Here is a 15,748-nt window from a genome sequence, read left to right on the forward strand (position 1 = left end):
AAAAAACTGCTAAAAATTCTAAAACACTGTTTTTGCTTTGTCATTATGTGTTATTGTGTAGATGAGATTTTTTTATTTATTTAATCCATTTTAGAATAAGGCTGTAACCTAACAAAATGTGGAAAAAGTCAAGGGGTCTGAAGACTTTCTGAAGGCACTGTACACCACTCTATGGAAAGATGAGACTCTCATGAACACGATGGTGTTCTCCGTTTTGCTCCCACAAGCGTCACAAGTCAATACCGCCGAAGTCTGTACCGCCGATCTGCCAACTTCTGTCTGTAGCGACCAAACAGTTTGGGCTACACACTAATATGACCCCTCTGTGGAAAGGTGAGACCCTCACAACCACGTACATGTCAGTAGATGTTTTGCTCTAGGATGCACACAAGCCTCACAAGACTCGTCTGAAGGTTGCCCTGTACCAGTTTAAAAAATTTACGAAACTGTATATAGAAGTAGTTTAGGGCAAATTTTTGGGTTGTTAAATATGGGTAAAAAAAATTACAAAAATCCTGATCTTTCTTATGTCTTTCAGATATAGGACAGACATTTTAAAACAAACTTCCTTTTGATTTATTTTTGGACTATCTGATTTTCCATGTATGAATCAGTTATTTGTATGTGCTAATAGCAGGTCAAATTCAATGTTTCATCAAATTATTATTTTTTCTTATACCTAAAGTGGTCCTCTAAATCAAATAGCTAAATGATCGTTGGCATAACCATCTTTAAAAAATACATATGTTAGCTTAGTAGAAGCGTTTGCCCATTATTCATTTCAAAACGATTCAAGTTCTGTGAAATTGGTTGTTGACCATTGCTAGACAACTATTTTCAGGTCTTGCCATAGATTTTCAAGCAGATTTAAGTCATAACTGTAACTCAGCCACTAATGAACATTCACCTTCTTCTTGGTTTTATTTTTATTTTATTTTTTTTATTTCACCTTTATTTAACCAGGTAGGCTAGTTGAGAACAAGTTCTCATTTGCAACTGCGACCTGGCCAAGATAAAGCATAGCAGTATGAGCAGACAACACAGAGTTACACATGGAGTAAACAATTAACAAGTCAATAACACAGTAGAAAACAAAGGGGTAACTCCATTGTAGATTTGGCCTTATGTTTTAAGTTATTGTCCTGCTGAAGAGTGAATTCATCTCCCAGTGTCTGGTGGAAAGCAGACTGAACCAGGTTTTCCTCTAGGATTTTGCGTGTGCTTAGCTCTATTCCACTTGTTTTTTATCCTGAAAAACTCCTTAGTCCTTAACAATTACAAGCATACCCTTAACATGATGCAGCCACCACCATGCTTGAAAATATAGAGAGTGTTGCTCAGCAATGTGTTGTATTGGATTTGCCCCAAACATAACACTTTGTATTCAGGACAAAAAGTGAATTGCTCTGTCACATTTTTTGCAGTATTACTTTAGTGTCTTGTTGCAGTGACTTAGAATATTTGTTTTCTGTGCAGGCTTCTTTATTTTCACTCTGTCAATTAGGTTAGTATTGTGGAGTAACTATAGTGTTGTTGATCCAGCCTCAGTTTTCTCCTATCCCAGCCATTAAACCCTGTAACTGTTTTAAAGTCACCATTGGCCTCATGATGAAAACCCTACACCATCTCCTTCCTTTCCGGCAACTGAGTTAGGAGGGGACTGGGTGTATTGATTAGAGGTCGACCGATTGTGATTTTAAATCGCCGACACCGATTATTGGAGGACCAAAAAGGCAGATACTGATTCATTAATTAATCAAACAATTTTTAAATTTGACAATTACAACAATACTGAATGAACACTTATTTTAACTTAATATAATACATAAATAAAATCTATTTAGCCTCAAGTAAATAATGAAACATGTTCAATTTGGTTTAAATAATGCAAAAACAAAGTGTTGGAGAAGAAAGTATAAGTGCAATATGTGCTATGTAAGAAAGCTAACTTTCAGTTCCTTGCTCAGAATATGAGAACATATGAAAGCTGGTGGTTCCTTTTAACATGAGTCTTCAATATTCCCAGGTAAGAAGTTTTAGGTTGTAGTTATTATAGGAATTATAGGACTATTTCCCTCTATTCCATTTGTATTTCATTAACCTTTGACTATTGGATGTTCTTATAGGCACTTTAGTATTGCCAGTGTAACAGTATAGCTTCCGTCCCTCTCCTCGCTCCTCCCTGGTCTCGTACCAGCAACACAACGACAACAGCCACCATCGAAGCAGCGTTACCCATGCAGAGCAAGGGGAACAACTACTAGAAGGCTCAGAGCGAGTGACGTTTGAAACGCTATTAGCGTGCGCTAACTAGCTAGCCATTTCACTTCGGTTACACCAGCCTCATCTCGGGAGTTGATAGGCTTGAAGTCATAAACAGCGCAATGCTTGACGCACAACGAAGAGCTGCTGGCAAAACGCACGAAAGTGCTGTTTGAATGAATGTTTACACGCCTGCTTCAGCCTACCACCGCTCAGTCAGATACTTAGATACTTGTATGCTTGTATGCTCAGTCAGATTATATGCAACGGAGGACACGCTAGATAATATCTAGTAATATCATCAACCATGTGAAGTTAACTAGTGATTATGATTGATTGTTTTTATAAGATAAGATAAGATACGTTTAATGCTAGTTAGCAACTTACCTTGGCTTACTGCATTCGCGTAACAGGCAGTCTCCAACGAGAGAGAGCCAGGTCGTTATTGCGTTGGACTAGTTAACTGTAAGGTTGCAAGATTGGATTCCCCGAGCTGACAGGGGCAGTTAACCCACCGTTCCTAGGCCGTCATTGAAAATAAGAATGTTTTCTTAACTGACTTGCCTATTAAATAAAGGTATCATTTTTTTTAAGCGTTTAAATCGGCGCCCAAAAATACCGATTTACGATTGTTATGAAAACTTGTAATCGACCCTAATTAATCTTCCATGCGACCGATTGGTCGACCTCTAGTATTGATACACCACCCAAAGTGTAATTAATAACTTCACCATGCTCAAAGGGATATGTTGTGGAGGTTCTACACAGGGACACTCAAAGTTAGTCTTATTTACCCCCAATTTTGATCTTGTCTCATCGCTGCAACTCGCCAACGAGCTCGGGAGTCGAAGGATGAGTCATGCATTCTCTGAAACATGACCCGCCAAACCGAGCTTCTTAACACCAGCTTATCCCGGTAACCAGCCGCACCAATGTGTCAGAGGAAAACCGTTCAACTGTTCAAGTTACTCTCGGAGGATGTGTTGGTACCATTCTTTATTCATGGCTGGGTTCTTAGGCAAAATTGTGAGTGAACCCACTCCCTTGGATGAGAAGCAACCCCACACATGAATGGTCTCAGGATGCTTTACTGTTGGCATGACACAGGACTGATGGTAGTGCTCACCTGGTCTTCTCCGGACAAGCTTTTTTCCGGATGCCCCAAACAATCGGGAAGGGGATTTATCAGAGAAAATGACTATACCCCAGTCCTCAGCAGTCCAATCCCTGTACCTTTTGCAGAATATCAGTCTTTCCCTGATGTTTGTCCTGGAGAGAAGTGGCTTCTTTGCTGCCCTTCTTGACACCAGGCCATTTTCCAAAAGTCTTCGCTTCACTGTGCGTTCAGATGCACTCACACCTGCCTGCTGCCATTCCTGAGCAATCTCTGTACTGGTGGTGGCCCGATCCCGCAGCTGAATCAACTTTAGGAGACGGTCATGGCACTTGTTGGACTTTCTTGGGTGCCCTGAAGCCTTCTTCACAACAATTGAACCACTCTCCTTGAAGTTCTTGATGATCCGATAAATGGTTTATTTAGGTGCAATCTTACTGGCAGCAATATCATTGCCTGTGAAGCCCTTTTTGTGCAATGCAATGATGACAGCACATCTTTCCTTGCAGGTAACCATGGTTGACAGAGGAAGAACAATGATTCCAAGCACCACCCTCCTTTTGAAGCTTACAGTCTGTTATTCGAACTCAATCAGCATGACAGAGTGATCTCCAGCATTGTCCTCGTCAACACTCACACCTGTGTTAATGAGAGAATCACTGACATGATGTCAGCTTGTTCTTTTGTGGCAGGGCTGAGATGCAGTGGAAATGTTTTTGGGGGATTCAGTTCATTTGCATGGCAAAGAGGGACTTTGCAATTCATTGCAATTCATTTGATCACTCTTCATAACATTCTGCAGTATATGAAGATTGCCATCATACAATTTGAGTCAGCAGACTTTGTGAAAATTAATATTTGTGTCATTCTCAAAACTTTTGGCCACGACTGTACACCCCTATCCATGTCATCAACATTACAACCTGTTGCCCTATACAATAGCACACACAGGCTGTACTATAGAGGAGGAGGAAAGTGTGGAGTCAGAAATGGGGAAAGTAGTAATGCTTTAGATGAGGAAAAGGAAGAATCTTGTACTGTGGTAAAGTAGCATTAGTGTGGTTTAGTACATTGGTGAGATGAGAGAAGACTGAATAAGATGACTGGGGAGCAGGAATAATGTTATGACGGTTTTCGGGAAATAGGGGAAGAACTGGTAGTGTGTGTGTGTGTGTGTGTGTGTGTGTGTGTGTGTGTGTGTGTGTGTGTGTGTGTGTGTGTGTGTGTGTGTGTGTGTGTGTGTGTGTGTGTGTGTAGGGGAGGGGGAGTTAGAGGAGAGGATCACTGTGTTAAATGATACTAGTCTGTGCAAAAGTTAACTTAGTAAAAATTGGCGAGGGTGTTACATTGTATGGTGGGTATGGGTGGTCCTGACTCCAAGATGGGCAATGTAGTTTTAACAATGCTACACTTCTCTCCTCAGTCTGTAAGATGTGTTGGTTTGTTTATATTGTAGTTCTGACTGACTTGACTCACTGGTACTGTAGTAGTAAGTGTTGCTGTTGTCGTCTAACAGTGTGCACCTGTATCTCTCTTCCCTCCAGTCTGTACAGTGCGCTGTCAGAAGTTCCTCATCTCTTGTGTTGGTGAAGACTGGATCTTCCTCATCCTCCTGGGTCTATTCATGGCTCTACTCAGCTGGCTGGTCGACTTTGGTATCGGCATCTGTCTACAATGTAAGAGAGGGAGTTGGGAAGGAGGGAGTTAGGAAGGGAAAGAGAGGTTTGGTAGACTCCTTGGTCCTCCTTGGTCTACTGATGGCTCTAGTCAGCTGGGTCATCAACTTCTCTATCGCAACCTGTCTACAAGGTGAGGGAGGGAGGGAGGGATAAGAGAGGAGAGAGGGAGGGAGGGATAAGAGAGGAGAGAGGGTTGGCGGGTGAGGATCCAGGGAAGGCAAATGGTGCACAGACTACTTAGACCCCATGGTGTGTGTAAGCACATTCTCAGTGTTCTCCCATTAGGTTTGAATGTATCTTTTGTGTGTATATCTTGTCACGGTGGAAGTCTTCTAACTTGACACAAACAAGCTGTACAGCTTTTTTAACTGGATACATGATGACTAACCACCTGTCCACTAGAACACACACACACACACACACATTAGGACACATACTTTGAGAGGCTGGTCATGGCCCACATCAAGGCTAGCATGCCAGGCACACTGGACCCACTCCAATTTGCCTACCTCTATTCACACGGCTGTAACACATCTGGACAAGAGGAGCATCTATGTAAGAATGCTGTTCATTCACTACATTTCAGCATTCAACACTATTGTTCACTCCAAGCCTGACACCAAGATCAGGGCCCTGGGTCTGGACACCACCCTTTGCAACTGGATCCTTGACTTCCTGATGGGCAGACCATGTGACGATTGGTAACAGCACCGCCTCCACACTGACTCTTAGCACAGGGGCCCCCCAGGGGTGTGTCCTCAGCCCTCTGCTGTACTCCCTGTTCACCCACAACCGCATGGCTTTGCACGATACCAACTCCATCATAATGGTTGGTGACGACACCACAGTTGTAGGCCTTTTAACTAGGTAGGTAAGTGAAGTGGCATTGTGGTGACAGGATAACAACCTCTCCCCTCAACGTCAGCAAAACCAAGGAGTTTATTGTTTACTTCAGCAAGCAGAGGAGGAACATGCCCTGATTCACATCAATGGGACTGGAGAGCGAGAGAGTCAGCAGTTTAAAGTTCCTCATCATCCACATCACCGAGGACTTGTCATGGACCATCAACACCACCACTCTTGTCAACAGTGTCTTTAACTTCCCAAGGCGGCTGAAGAAATTCGGCATGCCATTCCGGGTACGCTCCAAATGTTGCCCCTGCACCATCGACAGCGTCCTGACCTGTTGCATCACGGCCTGGTACGAGAATTGCTCTGTCCACAACCACAAAGCCCTCCAGCGGTTGGTGAAGATGGCCCAGTACACCCATCCACAGTCTACTCAAAACGGTGCCTGAGGAAGGCCCGCCACACCATCAAAGATCCCGCACACCCGCAGTGGCAGACGGTATCGGAGCATGAGTTCTGATACCAACAAGCTCAGAGACCGTTTCTATCTACAAGCCATCAAACTGCAGAACCCTTTAATTGGACTGGCCAGCTGCTCTGATTCTCTGCACCTTCGCACACATGCATTCACTCACTCACTCACTCTCACACACACACACACACACACACACACACACACACACACACACACACACACACCACTGCTTTTACCAGACTCTTATTATGATTGCTAAATACTGCACAATTTAAACACTTACCCCCCCCCCCCCCCCCCCTCACCAGAACACATGTACATATTGGACCATAAATTGTGCCGTCCTGTATTATACTTATGCTAAAATGTTTATTTTATTCTACTGAACCATTTACTTTATGTTCGTATTATTGTCTTTTCTTATTTCTTATTGTTGTTGCATTTTTGCGAAGGGAACTGCAAGTTTGCATTTCGTTGGACGGTTTATACCATGTACAGTTGAAGTCGGAAGTTTACATACACCATAGCCAAATACATTTAAAAACTCTGTTTTTCACAATTCCTGACATTTAATTCTAGTAACAATTCCCTGTCTTAGGTCAGTTAGGATCACCACTTTATTTGAAGAATGTGAAATGTCAGAATAATAGTTGAGAGAATTATTTTTTTTCAGCTTTTATTTCTTTCATCACATTCCCAGTGGGTCAGAAGTTTACATACACTCAATTAGTATTTGGTAGCATTGCCTTGAAATGGTTTAACTTGGGTCAAATGTTTCAGGTAGCATTCCTCAAATTGGGGGAATTTTGGCCCATTCTTCCTGACAGAACTGATATAACTGAGTCAGGTTTGTAGGCCTCCTTGCTCACACACACTTTTTCAGTTCTGCCCACACATTTTCTATAGGCTTGAGGTCAGGGCTTTGTGATGGCCACTCCAATACCTTGACTTTGTTGTCCTTAAGCCATTTTGCACAACTTTGGAGGTATGCTTGGGGTCATTGTCCATTTGGAAGACCCATTTGCGACCAAACTTTAACTTCCTGACTGATGTCTTGAGATGTTGCTTCAATATATCCACATCATTTTCCTGCCATCTATTTTGTGATGTGCACCAGTCCCTCCTGTAGCAAAGCACCCCCACAACATGATGCTGCCAACCCCGAGCTTCACGGTTGGAATGGTGTTCTTTGGCTTGCAAGCCTCCCCCTTTTCCTCCAAACATAACGATGGTCATTATGGCCAAACAGTGCAGTTGCAAACCGTGGTCGGGCTTTTTTATGGCGGTTTTGGAGCAGTGGCTTCTTCCTTGCTGAGCGGCCTTTCAGGTTATGTCGATATAGCACTCATTTTACTGTGGATATAGATACTTTAGTACCTGTTTCCTCCAGCATCTTCACAAGGTCAATTGCTGTTGTTCTGGGATTGATTTGCACTTTTCTCAACAAAGTATGTTCATCTCTAGGAGAGAGAACGCGTCTCCTTCCTGAGTGGTATGATGGCTGCGTGTTCCCATGGTGTTGATACTTGCGTACAATTGTTTGTTACAGATGAATGTGGTACCATGAAATACACAGGTACACCTCCAATTGACTTAAATGTTGTCAATTAGCCTATCAGAAGCTTCTAAAGCTATGATGTAATTTTCTGGAATTTTCCAAGCTGTTTAAAGGCACAGTCAACTTAGTGTATGTAAACTTCTGACCCACTGGAATTGTGATACAGTGAATTATAAGTGAAACAATCGGTTCCTAAACAATTGTTGGAAAATACTTGTGTCATGCACATAGTAGATGTCGTAACCGACTTTCCAAAACTATAGTTTGTTAACAAGAAATTTGTGGAGTGGTTGAAAAATGAGTTTTAATGACTCCAACCGAAGTGTACGTAAACTTCTGACTTCAACTGTACATACAACTAATAAAACTTGAAACACTGTTCCTTTGGCTGAATCATTTAAGTTGACACATCTCCTGCATGCAGCTAACAAAGACATTAAGCCACACTCAAGATAATCTCAGACACTGTGGTTTACACACATACACTCGTCAAACCAGGGTGTGTCTTTTTCTGCCGTTAGAAATCCCTCCTCTGATTTTTTTTATCATGTCTTCAGTCAAACAGACATTTACACACATTGCTGCATTTTTGTGTGTGTGCTAATGGGGAGACTGATGCATGTGGAGAAAGTGAAGAGAGGGTAATCTAGAAGCAAGACGCTCATATAGACACATCCTCTTATCCCCTTTCTCCACCTACACACAAACACGCGCGCACACACACACACACATGCACACACACAAGCACGCACACACTTTTGATCTCTCCCTGTAAAGCAGCCCTTTTAGGGAGGGGAGTCCTGCGTGTTCTACTGTTGTTGAGGTACTAATCCTTCTGTCTGTCTCAGTTGAAGCATGACTTTGGATGTACTTTTACTTTATGATTGACATCAAGTTGATTTTGGTGTGTGTGTGTGTGTGTGTGTGTGTGTGTGTGTGTGTGTGTGTGTGTGTGTGTGTGTGTCCACAGCACAGAAGTGGATGTATGTGAACCTGGAGAGTAATGTGTTTCTCCAGTACCTAGCCTGGGTCACCTACCCTGTGGTGCTCATCACCTTCTCAGCTGGCTTCACACAGCTACTGGCCCCACAGGCCGTAGGTAAGACACACACACACACACACACATACTGACCATAGCATACCCACACTAACCCCCTCTCCCCCTCTAGGTTCAGGTATCCCAGAGATTAAGACCATTCTGAGGGGTGTAGTGCTGAAAGAATGCCTCACCTTTAAAACCTTTGTGGCCAAAGTCATCGGCCTCACCTGTGCCCTGGGCAGTGGCATGCCTCTGGGCAAGGAGGTAACACACGCACTCTCTACACACAGTACACACACACACTCTGTAAACATTCTTCTCACCTCACACAGTCCTCTGACGCATACACACACATCCTCTTCTCACAGTCAGGCTTGTGTGAGTGTGGGTAGTTGTCACTTGTTGCTGGCAGTACAGTACTGTTATGCAGACACACACACCATTTGACAGCCAGCAGATGAATTCTGGCCCGAAGACCCGCAAAATCAATAAATTCATCTGTAATTCACAGGACAAGTGGTTCTCACGGTGAAGCACACACACACACAGGCATGTGGTTGTGGTTACACGTGTCCTGTGTCCCTGTCATACAGCCACACACGTTGCACTCAGGCCACCCCATTGGTCACAGTGGAGAGGAAGGGAGGGGGATAAGGAGGGAGGAAAGGAGAGGGGAGGAGAGGGGGGTGAATGCGGGTGGAGAGGAGAGGAAAGGGGGATAGATGAGGAGAGGAGAGGGGGATGAATGAGGGTGGAGAGGAGAGGAGAGGGGGATGAAGGAGGGTTGATTGGAGAGGAGAGGGGGATGAATGAGGGTGGAGAGGAGAGGAGAGGGGGATGAAGGAGGGTTGATTGGAGAGGAGAGGGGGATGAATGAGGGTGGAGAGGAGAGGAGAGGAGAGGGGGATGAAGGAGGGTGGATTGGAGAGGAGAGGGTGGTGAATGAGGGTGGAGAGGAGAGGGGGATGAAGGAGGGTGGATTGGAGAAGAGAGGGGGATGAATGAGGGTGGAGAGGAAAGCAGAGGGGGATGAATGAGGGCGGAGAGGAGGGGGGGTGGATTGGAGAGGAGAGGGGAATGAAGGAGGGTGGAGAGGAGAGGGGGATGAAGGAGGGTGGATTGGAGAGGAGAGGGGGATGAAGGCGGGTGGAGAGGAGAGGGGGATGAAGGAGGGTGGATTGGAGAGGAGAGGGGGATGAATGAGGGTGGAGACGAGAGGAGAGGGGGTGAAGGAGAGGAGAGGAGAGGGGGATGAAGGATGGTAGAGAGGAGACGGGGGGTGGAAGAGGGAAAGAAAATGTTATCATTTTAATCTTGAAAGAGCTGAGATTAGTCAATGATACATTGGAGGAGAGGAGACATTTATATGAACACACTGATGAGGGTGTTTGTGTACACACGTTTCTGAGAAGATGTACATGAGAGATGTGTGTGCGAGCGTTAATTATACTGTATGAGACAGTGAATACATTAAACCAATTGCATTCACAGGTGAGCCTACTGTCCTGAGAGGGATAGAATGATGATGCTTGGGTTAAATTACAATTTTTTAAATGACAGGACACATAGGGTGACTCCTCCCCCAGCATCTCTCCCTCTAGACAATAACACTTCAGCACCATTTAAAGTGTTCTACTCCACTCTGCTCTGTTGTGGCATAAATGACAGATGCCCAGCAGTGACTTCAGCAGCAGGGTTCAGGCTATGAATGAGTGTTAAACAGGGAGGGAAACATTTTTACATTTGATATTTTAGTGATTTATCAGATGCTCTTATTCAGGGTGCCTTACAGTAAGCAGTGAGTGCATACATTTTGGAAAGAAAAAGACTGTAGACCTCTCCCTCCTTTCAGACAGTTTGAAAAGTGGAGAGAGAGACATAGCGAGTGGTCATGAGTGAGTGTTAAAACAGGGAGTGAAACAGAGGTAAAGAAAGAAAGACTGAACACCTTTCATCCTCTCTGAGAGGTAAACAAAGTGGAGAAGGAGAGTTTTATTGTTTATTTCACTTTATATATTCACTGTATATATTATCTACCTCACTTGCTTTGGCAATGTTAACACATGTTTCCCATGCCAATAAAGCCCTTGAATTGAATTGAATTGAGAAAGACTGGACACCTTTCCTCCTCTCTAAGAGGTAAACAAAGTGGAGAAGGAGAGGGAGAGAGAGAAAGACTGGACATCTTTCCTCCTCTCTGAGAGGTTAACAAAGTGGAGAAGGAGAGGGAGAGAGAGAAAGACTGGACATCTTTCCTCCTCCCTGAGAGGTTAACAAAGTGGAGAAGGAGAGGGAGAGAGAGAAAGACTGAACACCTTTCCTCCTCTCTGAGAGGTAAACAAAGTGGAGAAAGAGAGGGAGAGAGAGAAAGACTGGACACCTTTCCTCCTCTCTGAGAGGTAAACAAAGTGGAGAAGGAGAGGGAGAGAGAGAAAGACTGAACACCTTTCCTCCTCTCTGAGAGGTAAACAAAGTGGAGAAGGAGAGGGAGAGAGAGAAAGACTGGACACCTTTCCTCCTCTCTGAGAGGTAAACAAAGTGGAGAAGGAGAGGGAGAGAGAGAAAGAGAAAGACTGGACACCTTTCCTCCTCTCTGAGAGGTAAACAAAGTGGAGAAGGAGAGGGAGAGAGAGAAAGACTGGACACCTTTCCTCCTCTCTGAGAGGTAAACAAAGTGGAGAAGGAGAGGGAGAGAGAGAAAGAGAAAGACTGGACACCTTTCCTCCTCTCTGAGAGGTAAACAAAGTGGAGAAGGAGAGGGAGAAAGAGAAAGACTGGACACCTTTCCTCCTCTCTGAGAGGTAAACAAAGTGGAGAAGGAGATGGAGAAAGAGAAAGACTGGACACCTTTCCTCCTATCTGAGAGGTAAACAAAGTGGAGAAGGAGAGGGAGAGAGAGAAAGACTGAACACCTTTCCTCCTCTCTGAGAGGTAAACAAAGTGGAGAAGGAGAGGGAGAGAGAGAAAGACTGAACACCTTTCCTCCTCTCTGAGAGGTAAACAAAGTGGAGAAAGAGAGGGAGAGAGAGAAAGACTGAACACCTTTCCTCCTCTCTGAGAGGTAAACAAAGTGGAGAAAGAGAGGGAGAGAGAGAAAGACTGGACACCTTTCCTCCTCTCTGAGAGGTAAACAAAGTGGAGAAGGAGAGGGAGAGAGAGAAAGACTGAACACCTTTCCTCCTCTCTGAGAGGTAAACAAAGTGGAGAAGGAGAGGGAGAGAGAGAAAGACTGGACACCTTTCCTCCTCTCTGAGAGGTAAACAAAGTGGAGAAGGAGAGGGAGAGAGAGAAAGAGAAAGACTGGACACCTTTCCTCCTCTCTGAGAGGTAAACAAAGTGGAGAAGGAGAGGGAGAGAGAGAAAGACTGGACACCTTTCCTCCTCTCTGAGAGGTAAACAAAGTGGAGAAGGAGAGGGAGAAAGAGAAAGACTGGACACCTTTCCTCCTCTCTGAGAGGTAAACAAAGTGGAGAAGGAGAGGGAGAAAGAGAAAGACTGGACACCTTTCCTCCTCTCTGAGAGGTAAACAAAGTGGAGAGGGAGAGAGAGAAAGACTGGACACCTTTCCTCCTCTCTGAGAGGTAAACAAAGTGGAGAAGGAGAGGGAGAAAGAGAAAGACTGGACACCTTTCCTCCTCTCTGAGAGGTAAACAAAGTGGAGAGGGAGAGGGAGAGAGAGAAAGACTGGACACCTTTCCTCCTCTCTGAGAGGTAAACAAAGTGGAGAGGGAGAGAGAGAAAGACTGGACATCTTTCCTCCTCTCTGAGAGGTAAACAAAGTGGAGAAAGAGAGGGAGAGAGAGAAAGACTGGACACCTTTCCTCCTCTCTGAGAGGTAAACAAAGTGGAGAAGGAGAGGGAGAGAGAGAAAGACTGCACACCTTTCCTCCTCTCTGAGAGGTAAACAAAGTGGAGAGGGAGAGAGAGAAAGACTGGACACCTTTCCTCCTCTCTGAGAGGTAAACAAAGTGGAGAGGGAGAGGGAGAGAGAGAAAGAGACTAGTTGTATTGGGGAGAAGTGTTTCTTCTCAACACCAGGAGTCGGTTAGTCTCCTGGAGGGTGTCACACTTTCCGATATGTTTCTGTTTTAAACCTCTGGACTACAATTGACCCTTTTGGCAAAATGTGACTTGTTTTTATTCCGGGGTGAGTGAAACTGAAGTTTAAGTGTGATGTGGTTTTCTTTAAGTATGTAACACAAATATATATACCAGGTGTTTTAAGAAATAATTCACGTCATTCTTTCTTCCTCTCTAGAGTCCGTTTGTTCACATTGCCAGTCTTGGTGCTGCACTTCTCTGCAAGTTCATGTCTCTGTTTGGAGGAATCTATGAGGTAAACTACACCTGTACACACACGTTACCACATTGTTACCAATATGTTCTTAATAAGCTTTCAACACTATACATGCCTCTGTCAGTATTTCACTTCCATACCCTAACCTCACAACTAAACCACAGTACATCTTATCACTATCGCTATATCTATTTGGATATCTATTTGGATATAAGAGCAACGTCAACTCATCATCATTACGATCAGGAATGCAACTTTCCCGAAGCGGATCCTCTGTTTTGCCCACCACCCAGGACAATGGATCGGATCCCAGCCGGCGAACCAAAACAACGACGCCGTAAAAGGTGCAGACAAAGCGGTCTTCTGGTCAGGCTCCGGAGACGGGCACATCGCGCACCGCTCCTGAGTATACTACTCGCCAATGTCATCTCTTGACAACAAGGTAGATGAAATCTGAGCAAAGGTAGCATTCCAGAGAGACATAAGAGACTGTAACGTTCTTTGCTTCATGGAAACATGGCTCACTCGAGACACGCTATCGGAGTCGGTACAGCCAGCTGGTTTCTTCACACATCGCGCCGACCGAAACAAGCATCTTTCTGGTAAGAAGAGAGGCGGGGGGGTGGGTTCCTTTATGATTAACGAGGCATGGTGTGATCATAACAACATACAGGAACTCAAGTCCTTCTGTTCACCTGACTTGGAATTCCTCACAATCAAATGCCGACCGCATTATCTACCGAGAGAATTCTCATCGATCATAATTACAGTCGTGTATATTCCCCCCCAAGCAGACACATCGATGGCCCTGAACAAACTTAATTTGACTCTATGTAAACTGGAAACCACATGTCCTGAGGCTGCATTCATTATAGCTGGGGATTTTAACAAGGCTAATCGGAAAACAAGACTCCCTAAATTCTATCAGCATATCGATTGTGCAACCAGGGCTGGTAAAATCCTGGATCACTGTTATTCTAACTTCTCCTTTCCCTAACTCTCCTTTCAGAAAAGCTGACCATGACTCCATTTGGTAGCTTCCAGCCTATAGACAGAAACTAAAACAGGAAGCTCCCGTGCTCAGGTCTGTTCAACGCTGGTTCGACCAATCTGATTCCACGCTTCAAGATTGCTTCGACCATCAATCAATCACGGATTACAAAAAGAAAACCAGCCCGTTGCGGACCAGGATGTCTTGCTCCCAGACAGACTAAACAGCTTCATTGCTCGCTTTGAGGACAATTCAGTGCCACTGACACGGCCCGCTACCAAAACCTGCGAACTCTCCTTCACTGTAGCCGACGTGAGTAAAACATTTAAACGTGTTAACCCTCGCAAGGCTGCAGGCCCAAACGGCATCCCCAGCTGCGTCCTCAGAGCATGCGCAGACCAGCTGGCTGGTGTGTTTACGGACACACTCAATCAATCCTTATCCCAGTCTGCTGTTCCCACATGCTTCAAAAGGGCCACCATTGTTCCTGTTCCCAAGAAAGCAGCCAGTGTAAGTGCAGGGGGTGCCAAATTCAAAACAACAGAAATCCCATCATTAAAATGACTCAAACATACAAGTATTTCACACCATTTTAAAGATACACTTCTTGTTAATCCCACCACAGTGTCCAATTTCAAAGAGGCTTTACGGTGAAAGCACCACAAACAATTATTTTAGGTCAGAGCCAAGTCACAGAAAAACACAGCCATTTTTCCAGCCAAAGAGAGGAGTCACAAAAATCAGAAATAGAGATAGAATTAATCACTAACCTTTCATGATTTTCATCAGATGACACTCATAGGACTTCATGTTACACAATACATGTATGTTTTGTTCGATAAAGTTCATATTTATATAAAAAAATCTCAGTATACATTGGCGCGTTATGTTCAGTAGTTCCAAAAACATCCGGTGATTTTGCAGAGAGCCACATCAATTTACAGAAATACTCAATGTTGATGAAAATACAAGTGTTATACATGGAACTTTAGATACACTTCTCCTTAATGCAACCGCTGTGTCAGATTTCAAAAAAGCTTTACGGAAAAAGCAGCAGCAGATGCAATTATCTGAGTACGGCGCTCAGAGCCCAAACAAGCCAAAAAGATATCCGCCATATTGTGCAGTAAACAGAAGTCAGAAATAACATTATAAATATTCACTTACTTTTGATGATCTTCATCAGAATGCACTCCCAGGAATCCCAGTTCCTCAATAAATGTTTGTTTTGTTCGATAATGTCCATCATTTATGTCCAAATAGCTCCTTTTGTTAGCGCGTTTGGTAAACAAATCCAAACTCACGAAGCGCGTTCACTATGAGCCAAAGTCAAAAAGTTCCGTTACAGTCCGTAGAAACATGTTAAACGAAGTATAGAATCAATCTTTAATATGTTTTTAACATAAATCTTCAATAATGTTCCAACCGGAGAATTCCTTTGTTTGTAGAAATGCAATGGAACAGAGCTCGCTCTCACGTGAACG

General features: G+C 44.1%; 1 protein-coding gene across 1 annotated transcript in view; it reads left to right on the forward strand.

The window, feature by feature from the left end:
- Positions 1-15,748, forward strand: part of LOC118944061 (chloride channel protein 2-like) — a 64,030-nt gene that overhangs the window by 8,488 nt on the left and 39,794 nt on the right. Inside the window, exons 3-6 of the mRNA XM_036961697.1 lie at positions 4,921-5,052; positions 8,908-9,036; positions 9,107-9,240; positions 13,235-13,312. Of these exons, the coding sequence (XP_036817592.1) occupies positions 4,921-5,052; positions 8,908-9,036; positions 9,107-9,240; positions 13,235-13,312 (473 nt within the window). The remainder of the gene's footprint in view (positions 1-4,920; positions 5,053-8,907; positions 9,037-9,106; positions 9,241-13,234; positions 13,313-15,748) is intronic.

The sequence above is a fragment of the Oncorhynchus mykiss genome, chromosome 24 (genome assembly GCF_013265735.2).
Source record: "Oncorhynchus mykiss isolate Arlee chromosome 24, USDA_OmykA_1.1, whole genome shotgun sequence".
In the NCBI taxonomy this organism is placed as follows: domain Eukaryota; kingdom Metazoa; phylum Chordata; class Actinopteri; order Salmoniformes; family Salmonidae; genus Oncorhynchus; species Oncorhynchus mykiss.